At 33.3% G+C, this 25,427-nt stretch overlaps 1 protein-coding gene across 1 annotated transcript in view; it reads right to left on the bottom strand.

Moving 5' to 3' along the window:
- LOC145268755 (serine/threonine-protein phosphatase 6 catalytic subunit-like) overlaps nucleotides 1–24,439 on the bottom strand; it is a 36,697-nt gene extending 12,258 nt beyond the window's left edge. The window contains exons 1-6 of the mRNA XM_080124351.1: nucleotides 24,320–24,439; nucleotides 17,258–17,353; nucleotides 14,589–14,654; nucleotides 10,374–10,441; nucleotides 6,265–6,338; nucleotides 3,742–3,821 (exon numbers count right to left, since the gene is read on the bottom strand). Coding sequence (XP_079980477.1) covers nucleotides 3,742–3,821; nucleotides 6,265–6,338; nucleotides 10,374–10,441; nucleotides 14,589–14,654; nucleotides 17,258–17,353; nucleotides 24,320–24,394 — 459 coding nt within the window. The 5' untranslated portion in view covers nucleotides 24,395–24,439. The remainder of the gene's footprint in view (nucleotides 1–3,741; nucleotides 3,822–6,264; nucleotides 6,339–10,373; nucleotides 10,442–14,588; nucleotides 14,655–17,257; nucleotides 17,354–24,319) is intronic.
- Nucleotides 24,440–25,427: the final 988 nt, after the last annotated feature.

Raw genomic sequence — 25,427 nt, 5'->3', positions numbered from 1 at the left:
GACTTATTTTAATTATGTTTTAAAATGCAAAAATTATTTATATACCTAGTTATGTTGTCATATGAAATGAAATAAAATAAAAATGTAAACTTCATGGGAATATCATAATAAATTTAAAATTTTAGACAAAAATAATTGGCTGAATTTCCTCTATATTAAAATGAAAAAAATATGAAAAGTGATGTATGTACCCGTGACAAAATGATATCATATTCCAAAAATTAATCAAGTAGTTTTATTTTATAAAGAAAATAATTTTTAAGTGATTAATAAGAATTCATAGTCATTACAACACAAACCTTGTAAGTTTGAATTTTGTTCAGTTATTTTCCACTGATTTTTTTTAGATTGTTTTCAAAATGGCAGACAAGACAACCGTTCTACAGTTATTCACAAATTTTAATTTTCTTCATAAAAATAAAATTACTTCATCAATTTATGCGATTTTTTGTTTTTTAATATAGGGAAATTTTGAACAAAAAACAATTTGTGTATAAAATATTTTTTATGCTCATAAAATCTATAATTTAGTACGATTTAATAATAAATTTTAGTGGACAGATTCGTAATAGATTTACTAAGTTTTTTTTTATAGAATATTTCATTACAATTATCTTCGTTGTAGTTCAGTTTTTGTAGTGGCAAACTCTTTCAGAAGAGTTTTTTCTCCAGATTTAAAATATTTTGAGCAGATTTATTTGAACAAAAAGTCTATCCATTTATTTCTACTTTTCTCATCTGACCCAAATAAGCTCTTACATTTTCTCTCAGAAATTTGGTTACTGAGAAAAAGTCAGTTTTCACCCGACCAACTATACAGGCAAATTTCATGTATATAATATTATTTTTATCTTCATAAAGTTAGGTATGTTTGTATCATTTTTTTTCTAAGAAGTTTTGTGTCTGGAGAATATACATAAATAGCTAAATTTATATATATGTAAAAGCGAGAGATATTATATCTATCTGTGCCTAAATCAAAATGTAGATTCCATGAACAAAGCTTCTTTCTTAGAACTACACGCCTGTGGAACTGTTCCGCTTGCCTGTTTCCCTCTCAACTTCAACCTGGATGTCTTCAAGTCCAACACAAACAAATTCCTGATGAATCGCCCCCCCCAAGTAATGACACCTTATCAATTCTCCAATACTATTGCTACACTATCCCATTGAGTACTGTACACACAATAACCCTTATCCCCGAGTGGCCATTGGGCCTTGATAAGTGGTGAACTCCATGTAAAAAAAAAAAAAAAAATCTTGATAGTTATATTTTTATATATTGTTCTACATACAGGGTTCACTTAAAACTAATTAACCAATCATTATAAATTTGGGAAAATTGCTGCTAGGTGTAAAAAGTTGTAATATGGACTATATTTAGTTTTATGCTAAAGGGATAAAAAGGGGGCAGAAGCCTTTCATGAAAATTCAGATACCTCTAATTTTTATGAAATTTGGATGTGAATAAATAAATATTCCCTAAATTTCTTTGGAAAATTTTAAAGGGTTTCATGTCGTATAATATCTCCCATTTGAAAATTCAAACATATCAGAATTGTATATAATTTGATTATATTGTGATTTTAATCTACATAAAGGGACAAAAGCTTCTGTTTGTGGGACAGATATTTTATTATAAAATAAAGCAAATCTCTTTTTAGAATCTTTGTGATTAAATTCTCCTTGAAACAAAACAATATTTGATTCTGGCTTGTCAGAGTTTTTTTTTCGTAAAAACAAAAGAATGTATTTTCAATTGAATTTCTTTCAGAAAAGATTTTATTCAGTTAGAAACAGTTTTCACATAATTCTCTACAAAGCAGCAACAACAGTTTTCTGTCATTAAGTAAGTAAATATGACACTGTTTCTTGCTCAGTCCTAATAAAGGCAGTTGAAAGAGAGTCAGGTTGAAGATCTAAAGGTTCCAGTTTAACTGATCTATTTTTTTTTTTCATCATTAAACGTTTACATTCCTCAATGCAGAGATTAAAACATTACCTGTTGAAAACAGCTCTGGTCTTGCAGGACAGTAATAATCAAGACAAACACAGTGATATAATTAACAAAAAGTGTATTAGCAGAAGTGTATTAACAGAAGTATATTACAGAAGTACACCTCATGGTTCTGGAGACATAACTGCTACAACATTTAGACATAATTATATTTGTCTCTAAGTAAGTCCTTTTCTTCCTGACATAAGTAAATTGGCTTACCCCGTAACTTAGGGATTAAGCCGTAAGCTTCGTAAGGAGTCAATTTTTATTCTTTTGGGGTTGACTTTTTATGAAGTCAGTATTTTTCTCTTTTCCTTTCCAATGTTCGCATTTGACAAATTTCTTGTTGGACACCATTGTGTTAAAACATGATGTTTATAAATTCTTCTGTACTGTTGTCTTCTACAGTATCAGAATAATATCTTTCTTATTTTGTTTAAATGTCTCTTATACGTAAATTTTGGCTGTTTCACCATAGAACATCTTTCCAATTCTTTTACCAACAATCACGATTTCACAAAATGACTTGTTATTCTTAAAAAATAGAAAAAAAGAACAAATTTATCTCCGACTTGTAAACATGCTTTTCTGACATTTTTAGTTTCTGATGATTCAGTAACAGTTTGCCAAAACTCATTTTGATATTTCTTGCGAACATAGCTTCTGCTGGTGACATGCAAGATGGAACGTTATACTTAAAGGTCATTTTATACACTTGCAGACAATTCTGTGTAATGTCCTACACACAAACTGAAATGCTCATCTCAAGACATGTTTCTAACAAATTGTTAACCAACACTTTTACTCATTAAGACATGTGAACAATTAATTAAAACTATCAAAATTTATACTAAAGTTGTCCACATACAGCCTAATAGTTAGAAATGTTAATAATCACTTCTAAGTGACAGTCTTCTGAAGGCTGAAGGTTTAATCCTTACTACAAGCGATAATAATTAAGAATAAAGAAGGAACACTTCTTCATTGTCATGGTTGATGAAATGAGAATAAACTTTGGTCACCTAATAAATAAAGGGTTTTGTTAAAAAATTCTGTACAGGTTTCTGAAATCAACTGGAAGGTTCCCAAGTTGCAAAAATACACCTGCAAAAGGTTGAAGATTATGTCATCCGAAACATTATAAGTATTATACTTAGTGTTTCAGACGATATAATCGTCAATCAAAAAGAGAATAATAGTCTGAATAATCAAAATATAAAATTTTTATATTTATTTTCGGAAGTAACAAAAAAAAAAAAATATGATAGGTTTTTGTCCAGAATTCCCCATATTAAAAAACAAAAATAAAGAAAAATTTGTATGATATATGTACCTATGACAAAGCAAAATATCATATTTCAAAAATCACATAAATTAATCAAGCTGTTGTATTTTTATAAATAAAATCATTTTACAACGATTAATGGGAATTTGTAAGCATTACAACATAAATCTGCTAAGTATGAATTATTGAGTTATCTCCCTTTGTTTTATGATTTATTTTTTTCAAAATGACAGACAAGTCAGCTGTTCTTCTGTTACTCATAAGATTTGATTTTTTTTTAGTTTAAAAATAAAACTACTTAATTAATGTGCATGATTTTTGGAATATGATTTTTTTTCTAAATATAGGAGGAATTCTGGACGAAAACCCCCCAAAATTAAAATTCCCTGATTTTTGTTGCAGGCAATTTGTCCCCTCCTTGTCTATGTGTGCACATAAAACGGGTAGTAATACTTACTGCAGCAATTGTCAGAAGATCAAATACTTTACAACAATACCTCCAAGCATTAGCGTTTCCATATTTTGTCTGGCACTCATCTGAAGAAAATAAAAATTAAAACTTGGTTCAATTTGAAATTGGAAAACATCTTCAACCCTAACCTGATCTTCCAACCTCTAGTATGCTACTATTGTAATACTATCGATGCTCCTACCCCTTCAGGAAATATGAGAGAAAATTACAACTAATTTCCATGTATCTCAAAAAAGACCATCTTCCCTTCTAAATGAAGTCATTATGAATTTTAAGTATTTTTATTTTATTATAGTTATTATATCAATAATTATTTTTATATATATATATTATATATATATATATATATATATATATAATACTTCAGTATTTTTTTTTGCTATAATTATTATATTAATAATTATATTTTATTATATTTAATATATAATTAATATCATTTGTGTTTAAAAAATAATATTTATTCAGATCATAAGAGGAAATATGTCCTCTTATGACAATACATAAAATAATCACCTGATGTTTTTACATATTATTTCGAAGTTGTCAAATAAATTGCTATGATAACATTTTTAAGTTATATTCTTTAATTAATGTAAATAAATATTTTCATTATTCTAAAACAAAAACTTTTTGACTTGAATTAAAAATTTTTTTTTTATTGCATTTTCACCCCAAAGAAGGCACACTGCCACTTTGTTGTATGGGGCTACTATCAGGGACATAGGCATCAGGGGTACTGTGTAGGGAGTTGGGCAGCAAAATGTTGGTTCACGTTGTACTTGAACTTCTGCATGTCAGTATAGCAGAGACCCGGCAGGGAATTCCAAAGTCTAGCTGTCCTGGGGAAGAAACTACTGGAGTAGAAGGCTCTCTTACATCTAGGGATCTCTACTGTGAAGGGGTGGGATTTAGCCGCTTGTCGGGGGTATTTACGTCGAGGGGGCACAAGTGTTTGCTGTTTGTCAGAGCATTCACCGTTAAAGTACTTGTAGAAAAGGCAGAGGGATGCAACATTTTGTCGATGGGACAGGGGCTGAAGTTTAAATGACAGTTCAGGACCTATCAGATTGGCGACTCTCTTTTGAACCTTGTCTATGAGCGAGAGACTAGTGGCAGATGCGCCAGCCCAAATATGACAACAATACTCCATACATGGGTGAATGGTGGGTGGCCTTATAGAGGTATAGGATACTTTCGGGCGTTAGTATCTTTCTAGCACGGCAGAGAGAACCTACCTTCTTCGCAGCGGTCCTGGCGATACTTTCGATGTAATTGTTCCAACTCATGTTTCCTGAGAGCGTTAGGCCGAGGAGTTTAAAGGATGTACTTTCAGATAAAGAGTGATTGGCCATTACTATTGGTGGTAGAAAAGGTTTCTTGTAATTATTGAAGGAAACGAGTTTAGTCTTGGCAGCATTGAATGTGACCATCCATTTATGTCCTCATTCCACTACAGATCGGAGGTCATCCTCTTTGGCTTGAATTATTCTAAAACGAATTTTTTGGGCTTGAATCATTCTAAAAATAAATTTTTTTGGCTTGAATTATTCTAAAACAAATTTTTTTGGCTTGAATTATTCTAAAAAAACATTTTGGCTTGAATTATTCTAAAAAAACATTTTGGCTTGAATTATTCTAAAACAAATTTTTTTGGCTTGAATAATCACAATAATCGTCAACTAACACACCTTTCCACATTGCTGGGACAATATTTAACACTGATGGTGGCTTTGTTGCTGTCAGCCTGAGGTATGATTCTATTTCAGTCCTACGAGGCCTAGTCTCCCAGGCTTTACCTTCTCTGAGGAGGGGTTAGTTTATTTCTAATTGTCCATAATGCTCCTATCAGGGAATGCTGACAAGGCTGCTCAGGCATAATTTTGTTGGCCATAGTGTGTTGGGTTCTCAAAACCATACTTGACCTTGTGTCTAACCTGGGAAGGAGGTAAATAAGTTGTATATTATTAAAACTCTTTTGTTTGCACACGTTTTAGATGGTGGGAGGAAGGGCAAATAATGTAAATAAAATGTGAATGAGATGAGGTGAGAGGAATGGAATGATGTGAATAAGAAGAAAGGAAGAGAAGGGAAAAAACAGCGATGAGAAGGAAAGAGAATGAAAGAGGGGAATAGACAGGGGGAGAAAGGAAAGAGGAAGAGAAAGAAAGAGTGTGGGAGAAAGAGATAAGAAAAGGGAAGAGAAAAAGGATGGGAATAGGGAAAATAAGGAGATGGGAAGAGAGGAGAACATAGGGGAAGGAAAAAAAGAGGGGGAAAAGGAAGGAGAGAAAGAGGAAAAGACAGGGAGGAGAGGGTGGAAGGACAGAGAAATAGAGGGAGACAGAAAAGAGGGAAGGAAGAGAAGAGAGTTGCAGGAGAGAGAAGGATTAAATGCTTGCTATTCCCAAATGGTCACCCATTTGGTACAGGCCGGAACCAACATCACTTAACTTTGGTAACAAGAACCAGCATACCGATGTGATTAAGCCATTTAACAAACCAACTTACCATAAAACCCATAAATCTGTGTTATCTGCCGACTCTCATGATTGCCTCGAAGTAAAACTATTTTGTCTGGCCACCTGCAACAAATGAAGAGATTTTATTTTTAAATATAAAATATGGAGGAGGAGGTGCAGATATATATAATTATCATGAGACTCCATCCTCCACTCTATAATAAAGACCAATGTGTATGTATTAATATATAAATAAATATATTTTCTTCCTTCTTTCCATACCAATATGTGCCTTTTTCTATTCTCTGGATGAAACCATTTCAAGTGATGGGGGGAGGGGTACGAGAATGCAAATAGCAGTCACCTCAGACAGTCATCCGCTGTCTGAAACAAATTTGCAAAGAAATCCCCTACTCTATAATAAAAAGTCAACAGTGGGTATTTTCTTTAGGTCATCAGAAATGATAATTTATATGCATAAAATTAAGTTACTGGTGTAATTCTATGATTTTATATGAATATTTTAATATTTCTAGATAAATAGTGAACACTGATGAAGCACCCACTTCATTATTTCTGACATATACAATATTTAGGCTCAATCTAGCTAGGAATCAATATTAGGATACAACAATCAGAACACTCTTTCTTGGCTTGATAGTGTTCAAAATTGATTTTGCAATCTAGTTGGGCTTCATCTCCTGTTTTCTAGAACTCTTTTTTCATAAAAGAAACGTTGCTAATCTTTCTCTACTTTATATTCATTTCCATGCAACCAAGTCGCTTGATACAAGATTTTGTTTTTGTCAGAAATATTTATATGTATAGGGATATAGGGGGCTCTGGAAGAAGTAGCACATTTGTAGCTCAGTTGCTGCACCCTCTGCTGGTGGACGAGTGTCACTGGTTCTCAACCATCTCCTAATTTCTCATATGTGGCTCCACATTGCCATACCCTGATTCCTTGCTTCAGCAAGGAAGCTAAACCATGTGAGGAGTACCACTGGCTTGTGGTGAACAACCCCTGTAGAAAATTCAGTGTGTAGCTCTGCAGGCAAGTCAGTGTGATACTTCCCAATATCTCTGGCAGCTACTGCGGTCAAGCTGATCCCAGATGTACTGGTCCCACCACTCCTCCACAGTACACCAGCAAGATCAGAGAGGGGAATATTGATGCTTGGGCAACTCAACTTCTCCATACCAATGCCCAGACAGAAAACTTCAGCTACACATCATGTGTGTGTATATGTATATATGCCCGACATCGCCTGGTCATAAAATATGCTTAAATATGATATTTTGATTAATGCAGATTTTGTATTTATTATTATATCAATATATAGGAATGATTTAAAAAAAAAAAAAAAAAAAAAATGACTCTTATGCCGCTACTGAGAATCAAAACCAAAACGTTCAGCTTACAATTTATTTTTTCCTTTGATGTTAATGCCTGAGCTATGAAGACATGTTTGCTGCAAGGCTAAAAATTCAAACATGAACCAATAGCTATTACGTTACGCATGCATATTCGTAATGCCGTCATTCAACCTTCACCTGGCAAATTCCATCTTTTTCATTTTCACACTTTTGCACTGAATCCCCCCCCCCCGGTTAAACCCAAATATAAAGTTTTGCATGGGTTCAAGTACCCTATATGTTAAGTTTCATGTCTGTAGATCAAAAACTGACAGAGGAGTTTGGTAGGCAAAATTTTTTAAACATATATATATATACGTATCCATAAATATATATACAGAAAGAAGTTTGTGTTTACTATAAACTTTTTATGCAAGTATAAATCAAGTAGAATATCTGCATGAATATAATTACACGTAATAGTTAACTAAAGATGATCATCCCATGAGAAAACCAAAAAATCTAATAGGGAATTAATTAAAATGAATGTTTAAAAGAATATGCAAATTAGCTAGATATTTTGCAGATAAATTTTGCAATTTCAAAAATATTTTGCAATTCCACGACCCATATATAACAAAGTAGCATTTTCGTTCTAAATAGATAGAAAAAGGGTTTTTAATATGAATATCAATAAATACACACATAAAAAATATTTCTAGGAGTATAGATATATATGAGTACATATTTAACGGTGTATACACAATTTTTCCCCTCGTCAGATCTATGTTTTTTGAGTGTTTTTTACAATGACTAAGGATTTTTATTTTTACTCTTATGACTTTAAAAGAATTCTGTTTCCTCTTCTACCTTAAGTCATTTTCAAAAAAAAAAAACCATCTCTTATGGATTTATGTGGATCTCTGATGAGTTGTTTGTCATTCAACCAACACGTGTAAGGCATACCATATATCAAATAAAATGATACAAATGTGATTTAAATATACTTGTGGTATTTGAATTGTTTACAAATGATTATATATATAATGCATACATGAGGATGATTTTGCAGTTTGCTTGAAGATTTGTGCGAAGTATGAAAGTGTTAGAGATTAGTTGAGACAGTAAACCATTGAAAATAATAGAACTAGGATGTATATAGGCTTGATGAACTGTCGGTTTAAGGACAGATTCTACAATAATATAACATCCTTTAAAATAATACATGAGTGAACTAATAAGAAATCAACATCTTTAATTTAATGGATCAGAGAACTATATAAAAATAGAACAAGCCGCGCATGGTGCTGCATGTGAGATAATGCCAAAAAAAAAAAAAAAATAGTGAAGAAATGATGAATGTGAAAAGTGTGAAGGGCCAGCGTTGCCTTCACATTTTTGCCAGGTTTCAGAAAAATCTAATGGATGAGGCAAAAGTTATAGGGTGAAAAGTGTCATCTTTTGCAATTTTGAGGCACTTGTGACCCCTTTTGAGCTCCTAAGAATGCCGAATCCCAGTGAAAATGCAGTTTCATGCCTTAGGCATGTATATTTGAATTTAGTACCATGGAAAACCACTATACATATCAAGTTTTTGAGTAATATGAAAAAAGAGCCACAAAAAGAGATGTTTTTTAGCCCTAAAAAGTCCCAGAGGGATGCAAACCAAACTTTTGCCAAGGTCACCCATACTGAATTTATATTAAGAACAATGGCCGCCACATTTTGATCAAGTTTCAGGAAAATCTAACAAATGGATCAAACGCTATGGGGTAAAAAGTGTCATTTTTGGCCATTTTGGGACATTTTTTACCTCTTTTGAGCTTCAGGGAACGCCAAATCCCAGTATAAATGGATAACAGTGCAGTTTCAGGCCTTAATACATGTATATTTGAGTTGACCACCGTGAAAAAACACTATATAGTCAAACATATCAAGTTTTTGTTGAAAAATATGAAAAAAGAGACATCAAAAGGGGCGTTTTTAGCACTGAAAGTCCCGGGGGACACGAACCAGAATTTTGCCATGGTCACCCATACTGGATTTATATTAAGAACAATTGGCTCCACATTTTGGCTAAGTTTCAGAAAAATCTAATGAATCGATCAAACGTTAATGGGGCAAAACTTGCGCAATTTTGGAGCATTCTTGACCACTTTTGAGCCCCTGGGGATGCAACAGGAATTTTTGCCAAAAAAAAATTTTTTTACTGTGCACATCTATTTAATGAAATACAATTTGTGGCAAAATTTTAGGAAAGACTAATGGACAATTATCTGGTAATTGTCTGGACAAACGGACGCACGGAAGCTCGGACGCTACTGAAAACATAGCTCCCTCTCCAATAAATCGGGGGATCAATATAAATTAAAATGGTCAATATTAGAAAGTGCAAGAAAATATACACCCAATAAATTGGGAAGATGCAACCTATGCACCTTCACATTTTATATAGTACTATCAAAGGAAAATTACATATATATTAGTCTACAAATGATAAATTCTATTTCACCCACAAATTGGATCCCGATTGTTAAAAATGCAAAATAATTTTTTTTCGAAAGAAAGTTATCCCATTATATGATTTTCTATTTCTCTAAAATGCAGTTTCAGATATTCAATGATGGGATTCAATATCCAATGACCGGAAGGATCTATGAGGACATCAGTTTCCTTGGAAAATGTTATTACCTTCTAGTTGCAAACCTGCATTGATTTGTATAACAGACAAACAATACATAAATATTGATCCCAAGTTAAAAATAGTAGTTCTGACAAAACTATAAAGCACAAGGAACTTACTTGGCTTTCAAAGTGAGTAACAATGTGAAAGTTTCCAAACTGTAATATCCGCGGTCTACGAAATCTCCCTGGAAACAAAAATATAATAATTGATATTAATTACAAAAAAATGAAACTATTATATATATATATATATATATATATATATATATATATATATATATAAAATTACAACAATAAATATAAATATCTTAGAATCTATCAAGATAATGAAAAAAAAAAACTTGATATATTAAATAGAGCAATTAAAGAAATAGGAAAAATTGATGATGAAAAATAAAACTGAATATTTACTGATTCATCAAAAATTCAAACAAGGATAATCTTTTGTTTGAATTTTTGATGGAGCAATAAATATTGTATCTTATTCAGTTTTAAAAGAAAAAAAAACTTAACCTATGGATTTTCAAAGATAAGCTTTTTTCATTAAAGAATAAAAAATTAGATATAAAAAATGTTACTTATGTTTGTCTTCTAATGAAAATCCATTGGTTAAGGTTTTTTCTTTGAATCATTAATGAATCAATAAATTTTTCATCATCAATTATTTCTTATATATATATATACACACACACACAAAAGATCTAGTTTTAATGAAAGAAAATTGTACATTAAAAAAAAATTGAAGTCACAAAATGTTAAACTTTCAGTCATATTTTTCATATCAAATACTTAAATGTGGCATGTTTACAAAAGAAAAAGGTAAAAAACATATCTAAATGAATAAATGCAAATGTTTTTTTCATTTATCCTCAAATCAGATTATGCTTATTTATTTCAGAATGTTATGCTACAGAATAACATTTTGAAATACCATATATATATAAATATATATATATATATATATAGCAAATATATGTGAAAAAGGCTAGGAGGCCAGCTGAAAACGTGATTGCACACCATCAAAGCTGACATCGAATCTACCTCCGGTCCACATATCTACAGTGGTCCCAGAACTGACTACCCATAACTATCTTGGCAGCTGTGGACTGTCATGCATGGTCTGCATTCATTTGGGACATTGTGTGTTCTATGGGAAGAGCCAGCTCAACCCATCCTGAGTAAATATCACCAAAAGTCAAAAAGAAAAAAAAAAATTAAAGTAAAGTCAAACACCTTACTCAAGTATCTTTGCGACAGTTTATGCTATGTTCGCGACAAATTCTATTTAACCTATAAATAAAACTTTAACATGTATTATCATATGTCAGGGTGGACTTGAGAGTAATAACAACCAGGAGTTAGCTGCACTCCCCAAAGTTTCTAAAATTGGGTTTCACCATTTCCAAGTGTTAGGTGGTCAAAAGTGTAACAAAACAAGAAATTAAATGAGAATGACAGGGTGATTTATTTTAAATACTAGCAGGACCTGCTAACCGACATTGCCCAGTGAAAGCATGCCCCTCTCCTCTCATAAAAAATTTAAAGTATGGTTGTTGTTGCCCAACAACCAACTGCTTCATGTTAAAGATTTTTGGAATAGACACCCCCAACCTTCTCATGTTAACAGCTTTCAGAATGGTCACTGGCAACATTCCCATGTTAAGAATGGCTTTCAGAATAGACATCCGTTTTTTTTGTAGTGTGGGTGACTGTCAAAACATTTGCCACAAATTTAAACCTTGTCAAGATCCCTACATGCAAATACTATGAACCAACAAAGAAGTTAGGGGGTGGCAGTGTTGGTTGGATATAATTAGAATTGATCCTCACCTGTGTGTACTAATATGACGGCCAGTGATATAAAGTCCATAATACAGACTTTATAAGGAGAAAACTACTTGTATCCGGCAAATATAAATCAGATGTTCTTAATCAGCATGGCGGAAAATCTAGAAAAGTCGTCATTTTAAAGGAAAGTGTATAGGTGGATATAAGGTAAAAATTTCTCAAGCAAAAAAATGATCTATAATAAATCACTGCCCCTCGTAAAAACAGTAAAGTACTGTTGTTGCTGTTGCTACTGCTGCCGCCCAACCCTCAAGCTCCTCATGGTAAGAATGGCTTTTGGAATGGACACCTTCAACCTCTTCTATTAAGAACAGCTTTCAGAACAGACCTCCCCAACCTCCTCTGGTCACCCGCAACATCCCCATATTAAGAACCGCTCTCAGAATAGACACCCCATCTTGTAAGTGGGAAGAGATTTGTTCAAATTTTCATGTAGGACGCTGAAACCAAACATTAAAAAAAGAAAGTTTGTCTTGTTTAAGATTCGTTCATTTAGTCAGGTCATAATTTTGGACACTAAAAACAAACATTATAAAAGTGAAGTTCGTCTTGTTTACTAAGATTCGTTCATTTAGTCATGTAATTTTGGACGCAAAAAACAAACATTGAAAAAAGAAAATCCATCTTGTTTATTAAAATTTGTTAATTCTGTCATTAAATAATTTAGGATACTGGAAACAAACATTATATAAAAAAAATGCTTGTTTCTTTTATTAAGATTCATTTTTATAATCTAAAGCACTCATGACGCTAAAAGCAACGAACGATATGTTCAATCGATGAAAACATGTAAGAAAGAATATTTGGCAACTTATTTCGAAAGCTTTGTTATGAATGCCTTTTGGTAAGGAAAATGTAAAGATTACAGTAAGATAATGTAAACATTAGTTGTTAACTTCTCGGAAATCGATGATAGGAAAGTATATCTTTTCAAACAATGTGTGACGATATTATGCATTTGTAGGTAAATGTGAGTGTGTAACTACGAAAAGTTATAATAATGAGAGTTGTAGCATATTTTTATTTGGTTTAATATTCAGAAAAATGTTGATTCGTGTAGAGGTAGAGGTCATGTCAGTGAAGATGCGAAGTGTTCGTTTTAGTATGAATGTGTAATCCAGAATAACAGATTTTTACGTTTTCAGCCAATGAGAATACCCAGAATATACGTAGGGAGAAATCATTATTTTCAAATAGGGAAATGTGAAGGTAGTTGTATGTCTATTAGTGTATAATGCAGTTAATAAGGGTGTCATGGCAATATATTTATATTCTGTACATTTTTACCCGGTTTTCACTGGGGTGGTGGGAGTACTTGTGGAGTAGAGGGGAAAATGCAAACCACTTCGTCTAAATATGTTGTTGGTCGTGATGATGGCGCTCGTAGGATATAAGATTTTATTATAACGAATAAATGTGTCTGTAACAGCGTGCGAAAGTTACATAAGATGTTGGGTAACAGTTTAGACATAAAAAATTGTATATGACATCTGTTAGTGCAAACCTACGGTAATTTGGTCCAGAGGGGAATTTCTGCAATCAAAATATTATATATAGAAGATAATCACACAAAAAAGTGTAACATGAAAAACAAAAAAAAAATTATTTTTACTGAAGCCGATGATAAAATTGGTAAACTTAGTGACAGGGAAGTAGAGGAGGGTATTAGGAGAAGGCGATCAGACTATGCCTAGAATTAGTTTAATTATTCACATAAAGAAATCTCAAAATTTTTAACTTATGATATCTTTCGTCAGAGAAATATTTTTAATAAGTTACTTTTACTACCAGGTTTTAAATAGGATTGTTTCAGTTAAATTTATAACTTTGGAATCATGCCGAAGTTGAGGTTGAACTCATCATGTTGACAAACTAACAACTGTCCAGTTAGCGCAAAAACCTCTTTTATAGAGAGCACCACTCAGAATATTTTAGAATCCTCTTGATTTTTCTAGAAAGTTCTGTTTTTCTAAATCTATTTTTTTTTCTTCATTATTGTAGATTTTCGTGAAAGAAAATCTTTGAAATGACAGCTAAAACCTGTCTCTATATAGAAAAGATAAATTAAGCTCTCATAATATGACGGATGCAAAGGTCCAACTTTGTGGTGAGGATTTTCAGACTGTCTAAGAGTGAGAGACTAGCAGTAGATACACCAACCCAGATGTGGCATCAATACTCTATGCATGGGGAAATTATGACTCTGTAAAGATATGATACTCACTGGGGTAAGTAATTTTTTCAACAGAGAAAGCTCATCTTTTTTTGGAGCAACCTTGGTAATGTCTTCAGGGGACAGTTCATCGACTGAAGAGTAAGTTTGCTAGATATTAAAAATGCCTGATATTTGGACAAGAGAAAAATTGATGTTAAATGAAGAAGAAATAATATTTTTAATAACAAAAGTTTAAGAGAAAAGAATGCAGGTTTACCAAACATTTTTTTTTATTTTTATAAAAAAAGTAATAAAAAAGATTTACTTACCATAAAAACATAGTGTCGATCTGGCATCTCCCCACCTGTACGGAACAGGGCCATGAGGTCATAAAACTACAAATAAAAATGTTTATTACTTAAATATGTTCATAGTATAACAAGATTTCTTTAAATGTATTTTCGAATTTAGCATGCATTGGTGGAATGTAAATATATTATGAGATTTGAAAAATAAAAGTGATTTCTAGGCGAATGAAATATGTAGACAAACAATTGAATAGACAAAAAAAAAATTATTTTATAACTACGGAATGGGTAAACATAAGAATGAATTTTGTGACTAAACAGTGAAGACATCTTCGGTTTTCACTGAGGGAGAAGAAGTTAGAATACTCCTCTCATTCAATGGTACATGAAATAGAAAAGTGTGTAGTATCAAATAAAGAAACTGATGGAAATTCCTTTTGTGTTTTTCGAGTAACTGTAAACCAGCTTGTGAGAGATGCTTTCAGAAATGCTAGAATTCGCGAATGAAAAAAACAAGTGTTTTCCTTTTAACATGGCTCCCAGAAAAAACATGTGACAGAATGAGATAACATAATGAATATGGAGGTGAATATGTAGAAATATATTTTACATCTAGGGATCTCTACTGTATGGGGGTGGGATTTAGCTGCCTGTCGGGTTTGTCGAGGGTGTCTACGTCGTGGGGGCACAAGTGTCTGCAGTTCGTCAGAGCATTCACCATTAAAATACTTGTAGAACAGGCAGAGGGATGCAACGTTTCGTCGATGGGACAGAGGCTGAAGCTTAGATGCCAGTTCAGGACCTATCAGGTTGGCGACTCTTTTGAACCTTGTCTAGGAGCGATAGACTAGTAGCAGATGCACCAGCCCAAATGTGACAACAATACTCCATACATGGGTGAATGGTGGCCTTATAGAGGTACAGGATACTTTCAGGTGTCAGTAGTTTTATAAACTAACCTGTGAAGGAAAGATGCTTCTAGAAATGTGAAGAAAATTTTCCAATAGAAGGAGGATAAGTGAGTATTTCTCTTTTAGTCTTGTGCAATATGGCCCTCCAGCAATGCGCAGCTGAACAATACGACTTATAGAAAACAACATTTTAATAATACCAATGTAAGGTGGTGGAGGAGCAGCCTAAGATAAAAAAAAACAAAGTCATCTCAAGTGAAAAGCTTGTAATGAGAAATAAAATTAAAATAATAAAAAGTTGAAAGATTTGAAATGCAGTAGAGTTGGAGAATTTATAAAATGTAATTGCTTGCACAGAGATTTCTTTTGTATTTACAAAAAAGAAAATTGTTAATTATTGAAATCTATTTTGACAACCTTTCAAATGAAAGAGTGGACCTACGAGTAGTGGGATAATTTAATGCAATAAAATATGGCACAAGGCTCAAAAGTGGAGGCATCTTGTTGGGTGTAAATATAACTGAGAATGGTCCTTAAGGAATTCCATGATAAGGTACCGCAGGCAATTAGCAATAAACCAAAAGGATAAGCCCTGGGAGGGTGCACCTTCTAAGACCAAACTGAACCTTATTCCAGCAAAAGAAAGATCAACTCACCAGCCGAGACATTCCAGCTTAATTTAATTCACTCCTGGCAGGAGATCAAAATCTCAGATTAAAAAACAATTTTTTTTACCAATCATTACTATTTATTAAAATGAACATTTGCTGAAAATTTCAGCCATTTTTTATTTGAAGTTGTTTAGTTTTTATTGGATTTTGAATTTTTGAAAAATATGGACAGTCATTTTTAAGAATTTTCCATGAATTTGAAACCATTTTTGGCTAGCAGTATCTAAGAAATACAATATATTAAGAATTTAAAAACTGGTACATTGAATCTCCTAAAAATGTTTAACAAATTTTATCAAGAAAAACGTATAAAAATTTTCCAATGTTCTGTAAAATGGGATCAACATCCACTGTAAATGCATTTTAAACAACTTTCAACACCGGAAATAACCCAATAAATGCTAAAATTCAGGACTTTTTTTATCAATTGTTCCCAAAACTGGACTTAGAATACTGCACAATGGAAAATTTGTTATCTCCTGAAAAATGAGCGGTCACCTATTTTGCTGCGCAAAAACTTCATGTAAGACCATTTTTTTGAAAATTTTTTTGTAAAATTATACTTCCAAAGGTGTACTAACATTAAAAATTACATTTTCAGAAATGCTTCCACATGAAGTTCTTGCTTGTTAAAGTAGTTGAAATTAGTCCAAAATTCAAAATCCTATAAAAACTGAAACTAAAGCATTGAAAATTTCATCAAGTGCTCATTTTAATAAATACAGATGATGGGTAAAAAAAAAAAAAAATCTCCTAAATCTGAAACTTTGATCTCTTGATCTGAATGGTCACATTTAGCTGAAATCTACTTCTTTGTCAGGGTCATATCAAGGCTGGTATGAATGTAGATAGCGAACCAGTCATGAATGCTAGTAAAACAAACCTAGAAGTAGTTAACTTTCCAAATTTCCCAAATTGAGGCCTTACCACTTCCTAGGGGAGAAAGTTCAATTAGTTGATAGAGTTGGGAAATAGTGTAGGCAAAAAGGAAGGTAGAAGTGAATGGATGGATTCTGAGGTGATAGGGTGAGATAGATACGAGGTGTTCAAGGTACATTTGGTGACGGATGTTTTTGAATATCAAAGCATTCAATCAGAAACAACTTACCTGCCCATGAATATCGCCACATACAATAACCGGAGTCGAGACTGGTTGAACATTAGATTCCTCTAGTAAAAGTTCGCATACCATGTCACATAATTTCTGAAAGGGGGAAACAAAGAAGAAAATGTTTAGAAATCTAACAAAAAAAAAAAATTTTTAACGTATTATTTCGATTTTTTCGATAACTGTTCTTATCTTGATTGTAAGTTTCACAACATTTTGGTCAATGTAACCTCTGACCTTCTTCAGGTGTATCTTGTCGAAACTTCCTGAGAATCTACAGAATTTCAAACAAAACTCTTTATTTAATCCACAGCATGCTCTCATTCTGTCAGCCATGATTAGGTAGAAATCCTAAGTAATTTGCAATTGTATTTTGAATGCCATCTGCACTGAGGATTGAACCTTCAACCTCCAAAAGAGTGTAACTTTCAACTGAATTTTACAAAGTACTTTTTTATGATGGATCCTTGCAAATGAGAACAGTAGTCTGTAGAATCACCCCCTCCCCTCCAAAATTCAAAAACGTAAAAAAATTTTAAGTTGCCAAATAATACAGAATATTCATAAGATGTGAACTATGATAAAAATGTGATTTAAAAATTTGGATTTATTCATTTTGTTCACAATAAAACCTCTGATCTTTTTCAGATGCATCTTTTCAAATTTAGAGATGTCAAACATCAATATCATAGGGTTGCTTCTCAATTGACTATAACACGGTCGTTTTCAAGTCCAATGTTAAAAAAATTCTTGCTGTGCCATCTTTTTAATCCAATATCTGATCAATCTCAACCAATCCTTACATTGTTTTACTGTCCACCTGGCAAACTCATTAACCCTTATCCTTGAGTGGTCTTTAGGCCTTGATAAATGTTGACACATTAGTACATTATTAAAAAAAACAAAAAAAAACATTCAGGAATCAACACAAAATTCTAAATTTAATATTTCTCAGCATTTGTGGCATTCATTTTAATGACTTAACTGTCAAAAAGTTTGGACAATTCATTAAAATGAATGAAGTTTGAATTCAACAGTTACTTAAATAAGAAAATGGTTGAATCACAAAATTGACGATTTCCACCCTATTGAAATGATGGCATTAAGTCAATGTTATGTAAAATATTTTGCAAAATAAGGAATAGTTTTATTAGAAAGAAATGAAAATAGTCAACTTTTATTTATTTATTTATTTTTTTTACACGGTGGTCACCACTTATCAAGGCCCGGAAGCCACTCAGGGATAAGGGTTATTGCAAGTACATTACGTCAGTGTGGAGATTTGATGAAGTGTTTACTTAAGGGGGCGGTTCATTAGGAATTTGTTAACGTTGGACTTGAAGACATCCAAGTTGTAGTCAGGTGGGAAGCAGGCATACGGAACAGAGTTCCACAGGCATACAGTTCTAGGAAAGAAGCTTTGTTCATGGAATCCACATTTTGATTTAGGCACAGATAAAGAGTGGGGGAGATTTTTCACAGTGGATTCAGCTAGACGGGTGTTTTTCGTGAAAGATTGGCGAGGGGGGACCAGAGATTGGAGTTCAGACGAGCACCTGCCATGGAAATAACGATAAAACAAGGATAGGCTCGCAACGTCTCTTCTGTGGGAGAGAAGTTGCAGGGTAGAGAAAAGGGCATCCCCCACTAAGCCACGAAGTCTATTTTGTACTCTGTCAAGGCAGGATAGGCTGTTTTTAGCAGCTCCTTCCCAGATATGGCAGCAGTATTCCATCCTTGGACGTACTTGGCTTTTATACAGATAGAGAATTCCATCAGTAGTGAGATATCTTCTGGAGTGGTAGAAGGATCCTATCATCTTTCCAGCGACCTTGGCAACAGACTTGATGTACGTGTTCCATTTCAGATCAGGAGTAAAGGTCAAACCCAGAAGCTTGTCAAAACATGGAGCCTCTCCCAGACGAGAGCCATCCATCCCTATTGATGCCAGATGGGGATCAGAGCGTTGATGATGTAAGGATAGGAGTTTGGTTTTAGATACATTAAAGGTAACCAGCCACGCCTTCCCCCACTGAACAATGCACTCGAGATCAGAGGAGAGAGAATCAGAGAGAACTTTGTCATTTACAGCCTTTGATGTGTTGCCATACATGGTCGTGTCATCAGCATAGATGTCAACGAATGATTTAAGTATGTGTTTAGGGAGGTCATTGATGTAGATCAGGAAGAGAGTTGGGCCCAGGATTGACCCCTGAGGGACTCCAGCATTAATACTGCAGGCCTCTGATTTTTGTCCATCGACCACTACTCTTATGAGCCTATCGGAGAGAAATGATTTAATGATTGAGAAAACATTTCCAGTTATACCGTAGCTGGAAATCTTGTGAAGTAGACACTTATGCCATACCTTGTCGAAGGCCTTTATTTATTTTAAGACTAGTGTACTTCTGAAAAAAAAAAAAAAAAATGCCAGAACAAGTTATTAAGGAAGAGAATAAAATGAAGATTTAAAGTTTTATTCTTGGAATCTTTCATTATAGTCACTGTTCTAAGAAGGTAACCATCTTGTTGTTTTTTTCACTTAGCAAAAGAGTAACTTTTTTCTTTATCCACTTTCTGCCTAAGCAGGGGCTGATGTAGCAGTTATAAATGTTGATAATTATTTCCTCCCGCATGACTAATTTGATCACGTGATGGCCAATCAGACTCCTGGACGTATTTATTTAAATTGAAGGACTACATTAAGAGATTAGGCAGAAAGTTTCAAGGTAACCACAAAGAAAGGAATCCACCCTTTCTTTCAGCAGCCAGCCACAGATGAAGGCTATTTTCATTTGAAGATATACTTATATACCAGGAAAAACTTTCGGTAGCCAACTTTTATTACTACTATTTTTTTCTGCATTATTTTTACTTCTGTCAATGATGTAGGTCACTTAAATAACTACATGGAATTTATTATAAAAGGAGCTTATTTTCTTTGGCGATCCTTTTTTGCTAAAGATCATGTGATAGTTTTATAGTTTATGCTAAAATTAGCTTCCTATATGGCTACGTCAACTCCTAAAAACAAATGCAAAAATTGAGTTATTAAGCAACTAAAATACAACAAAGATGCAAAGTTTTATTCTTTGTAAAATATTTCATGAAATCTTTGATTAAAGTCACTATTTTAAGGAGTTAACTGTTGAAAAATGAATCAGATGTTTGATGTTAATAGTTAACTCCTTAATAAATAAAAATGATTGAATCACAAAGTTGAACAACTTCCTTATTGAAGTAATTGCACAATTACACTAGATCAGGAATAGCTGATCATCATACAAAAGAATGCTTTTATTGAAAAGAAAAAATACACACATCACACGCACATGACTGACTTGACTTGTGATGACATTCATCTGGGCTCACTTGAGTCGGCTCCTTCCAATAAATTCATAGAGTCCTGATCAAACACAACGGTTCATTGCCAACATTGAGAAAAAAATGAAGTCCACTGGCAAATACTGTAGAGTATTGTATCAAGAGTCAAGTACTTTCCGTAGCAACAGGCCAACCATTTTTTCGGCAAACTTAGAAACAGAGTGGATATCCATGTTCCATTTTAGACGTGATGTGAAAGTTAGTCGTACGAACGTTTCGAAACAAGAGGATGGTGCAAGAAGAGAGCTTTCGATTTTCACTAATGCAAAACAAGGGTCTCAGCCTTGTTAGTGAAAGGATAGAAGCTCGGTTGGTTAAAAATAACAAGCCACTTTTTTCCCCATTGCACTATATCAAAAGAGAGAATCCACACATCTTGATCACCATTGCTCTTCAAGATGCGTCCATAGACAATTGTGTTTTCTGTATAGAGGTCACCAAATGATCTAAGAATATGATTCAGAAAATCATTAATGAAGATCAACAAGACAATTCTGAGCAATGTCTTAAGTTGTCCATTACACGACTTCTTCTAGTCCTGAAGTAAACCTAGCTCAATGATTTTTCTGATGGATTTGTCAAATCCCAAAAAGAGAGAAAAAAAAAGAACTTTGAGATTACACATAGATTGATGCATATGAAAATGGATCAATATTTGTTTAACTAGTCATTTCGGAAATTAAACATTTCCAGAATTATGTTTACTAAAGTTATACCATCAAGTTTCTAAACGCCATGTACAAATATTGACGCTAAAACACAAATTACAATTTCATATCAGAACAAAAAATATAATTTATGATCAACAATCTATTTTATCAAAAGATGTGCTTGAAAACTAAGTAAAACAGATGAAATATTATAATAGTCCCTATACTACAATCGAACATAAAATCTGTTTTTAAGTCAAATATATTTTCACGTCGATTTTATTTTTTCATGATTCTTTAATTAAAATATTAAGTTGGTTATGAAGAGAATTCTAGTGTTTATTTTATTGTGATAATCCAATAAAGAAATAGCTTTATTTTTTAATGTACAGGGTGCAACAATAAAATTATCACCCTAGAAAAGACAACATGATTCCATTTCTGTTTGATGAAAACCGGTTTTCTTTTCTGGTTGCAGACCATCTACTAGTTGGCTAGCTGTGCACAAATCCCGAGAGCGATAGAGCCCTCTATCATGTCTGAAAGTGATACAATGTTCTAGGAGCGAGATCAGAGATGTGCCGTTGTACAACTCATGCTCTTTACTGATCTGTTATGACAACAGGACCATTGCCAGCGACCTCAAAATGCAAATCCGGATGGTTCAACGCTTGAGGGCACAGCACAATGAAGTTTCTGGCCACAGTTATGGTCTTTGATGTGACTTCAAGTGAGGGCCACATCATGTCACCTCATATCTTTGAAATCGGCTTAAAAGTCAACACCAAAGTGTACCTGGATGTGCTGAAGAGTGTGGGGATTTCCTGATGCAATCAAGTGGCCGCCTACAGACCCTGGGTGTAGCAGCAAAACTCAGCACTCGCCCACAAGTCCAAAGAGGCTTGGCTTCGAAAGGAGTGCTACGACTTTGTACCCTTCTCTCACTGGCCTCCCTGAACCTGCTGGACTACTTCGTTTGGTCATACATCAAGAACATCACCAACATGACCTCCCACAACACCAGCCTGATCGATGCCAACTTGCCTTATAAATCACCTTCCTCTTGGGAGTTCAATTAGAATATTTTTTTTCACCCGTTTTTTACTTTGTTGTCTATTGTAACAAATACCCCTAGCCTGTTTCAGCTTTTAGTTTGACAAGATTCGATTTAGTCGAATTAAAATTCTGTAGAAACACTTTGTTTAGATTTTTGTCCCTTAGAGGCGCTGGTTGAGTTTGAATAAAATAAAATATGTATTATATACGTTTGAAGGCAAAAAAATTATATCGTAATAATGCGTTGTTTTGGCTTTACTTTGTTTTTTTACTTTCGTTTTTGTTTTGATCATTGCCCCTCCCCCAAGTTTTTTTTTTGGAAGAAAGATTTATTTCTGGGGGGAAATATAAGACATGCAAATTGATTTTACACTAAGATTGAAAAGGATGTTTTACGATTTCAATCGCATACTTTCGATTTTAACCAAATTATATATATATATATATATATATATATATATATATATATATATATATATATATATATTAGTATTTTGAGGTTTGAATTCAATCCTATCTTATGAAATTATTAATTGAACCAAATGCTCATAACAACTAGAGCCAATTATTGTTTAAAAAGTAAAAATGTGGTTTAAATCTTTTCTGTTTATGAACTTTATTGAGTGTAAATAGCGTCCAAAGCTTTTAAGTACCTACGGAATACGGACCGTGCTCTTTTTTTTTTTTTAGATGAGATTTTCTCGTTAAATTCAATTTTTACGTTATCTTTTGTTTATTAAATTGTTAGGTGAAAGTATAGAATAGTTGGTATTTTTTTACGACCTAATCCAACATAGTATAAACATCCGCAACCTCTCCATATTAAGAATGGCTTTCGAGGTTGGGGGGTGGGTAATTATTTTGAAAGCCGTTGTTAACATGGTGTTTATACTACGCTGGGTTAGGTCGTAAAAAAATACCGAATAGTTTTCCCCTCCTCATGTTAAAAATGGGTTTCTAAATAACAATGTTATTATTTCAGCACGGTTCATACTATTCTGCATAAGTACCATTCTAAATTTAATACATGAATATTTGCTAAGAATTTTCTATTCGACAATGTAAACGCTTCCTAATCCCTTTCAAAATTCAAACTGCTACAAAGCAATTCATTTTTTGTTCATCAAATGACAAAAGATTAAAATGGCCGACTTATTTACGTAAAAAACGAAATGCATTCTGGAGGATTTCGTAAAATATTTTTAATAAGATTTTTGGTACTTACGCAAAATACAGACATCGTTTATTATTTAGAAAACCATTCTTAACATGGAGGAGGGAAAGCATTTTGTAATTATTCTGTACTTTCACCTAACAATAAACAAAAGATAACGTAAAGCTTGAATTTAACTTGAAAATCCGTATTCGGCAAAAGTACCGATCGCTTAAATTTCGTTTTATTTTATGAGTTCAACAAATCAGGTGTAAGTTATGCAGAAGCGACAAAAATAAAACAGATCCATGAGTAGTGATTTTTGTTTTTTATACAGATTATTAAAAGCAAAATTATTTTTTAATATTTTTTGTTAATTATGCAATATTAAAATAGTTTTTAAATAGATAATAATATAAGTGAACAGTGATAAAATTGTTAAAATCGAGAAAGTTTGATTTTTTTTATATAGATAGTTTATTAATAAAGGTGAACGTAGATAAAATATAATTTTTTGTTCGGATTTACAGCTGAAAAGCTCGTCTTTGTCGTTGTAAAGATTAATAAGTTAAAAGTATATGTAAAATCTAAACGATTTACTTACATCCTAAACAAATGCTGAAATTATTTTAGATCTTTTTTTTTTTTATTTCTAATGGCGACATTTCACATGTGAAATCGTACGTAATGTGTCATGCTACAAAGTTAGTGACTTTTTGTGATTCGCCATTTTCACACAATCCAAAGCGAAATGGGAGTAAGAAATGGTTCTAGATGGACATTATCAACTTATAAAAAAGATAGAATTAAAATACAAACCCTGAGGTCATTTTCTGGAAGGTATTTACATTCTTTCGCGATCTCGATCCACTTGTCAACACTATCGTCCGCCATTTTCTGATAACCTTTATTTTGGCAAGATTACAAAGGGAGGTAAATGCGATTAGCAAAAAGCGGAACCTTTAGGTGGCGGCCGGACAATTTGTGCAGCAGACGTTTTGAACACCACTTGTCAATACAACGTATTTGGACATAATTTCAGGTTTGTGGTTTATATTCTATATGTATAAATAATGAAAACAGTTCCGATAGATATAAGTCCAGAAACTCTTAGTTTCCAAGTTGTAGGCTATTAAAACAGATACTGATCAGCATTCTTTATTGTTGCAATGGGTTGTATAGGTTGTGTTTGTGTGCTGCCCGACCATACAACCACATGTTTCAGATAGGTCTAATTCGTGAAGACATGACCAAGGGCTGGATCAACAGGAAGCAAGGTGACAGGAATGAAAGTGAAGAAGCTAGTTTCTGAACAGCATGGAATTACGTCACACAGCGATTGACGTGGATGTCCCTAAGGTACAATGAGATGTCTCACAAGGAGAATACGGTTTATCATGTGATGATACTAGGGACTTCTGGAACCGCATTCCCTCGTTTCCACATCAGAACACCATGCACTCTTGAGACCACAAATCTCAGCACTTCATGGTTTCAATATCATTAAATTGTTGCAGTCATCAGAAAAAACACTCACGAAAGCCAGTTTAACAGTCTTGTCAAGGCTTTGTCCTGTATATCCAGCCAAACCTGCTAGTTGCCTTATCTCTGCTGCATATACATCCACTGATTATCCAGTCCAAGTAACTCTTCTGAGCTTATTACAGGCCTCAAAAGCACTATTTGAAAATGCTGTCTTCAAGCTTCTTTCAATGCTTTCAGCATCGGTCTGGTCATTTTCTCCCATTTCTAGATAGACCACTAATGCATTCCCCTCCAGAAATTAAAATCAATGTTCCTACGTCATTAATATTTTTGCAGCTTTGCAACTCACTTCAGCTTATGGGACCATGTGACCACATCATCTTCTCCAGTAAACGGCCTCAGGATATCACTGCTTAACTTCACTCATGCGACCATTTTTTCC

This window comes from Euprymna scolopes, chromosome 44, assembly GCF_053919585.1.
Source record: "Euprymna scolopes isolate OS-2025 chromosome 44, ASM5391958v1, whole genome shotgun sequence".
NCBI classification, from domain to species: Eukaryota; Metazoa; Mollusca; class Cephalopoda; order Sepiida; family Sepiolidae; genus Euprymna; species Euprymna scolopes.
This window is presented reverse-complemented; position numbering and strand designations above follow the sequence as displayed.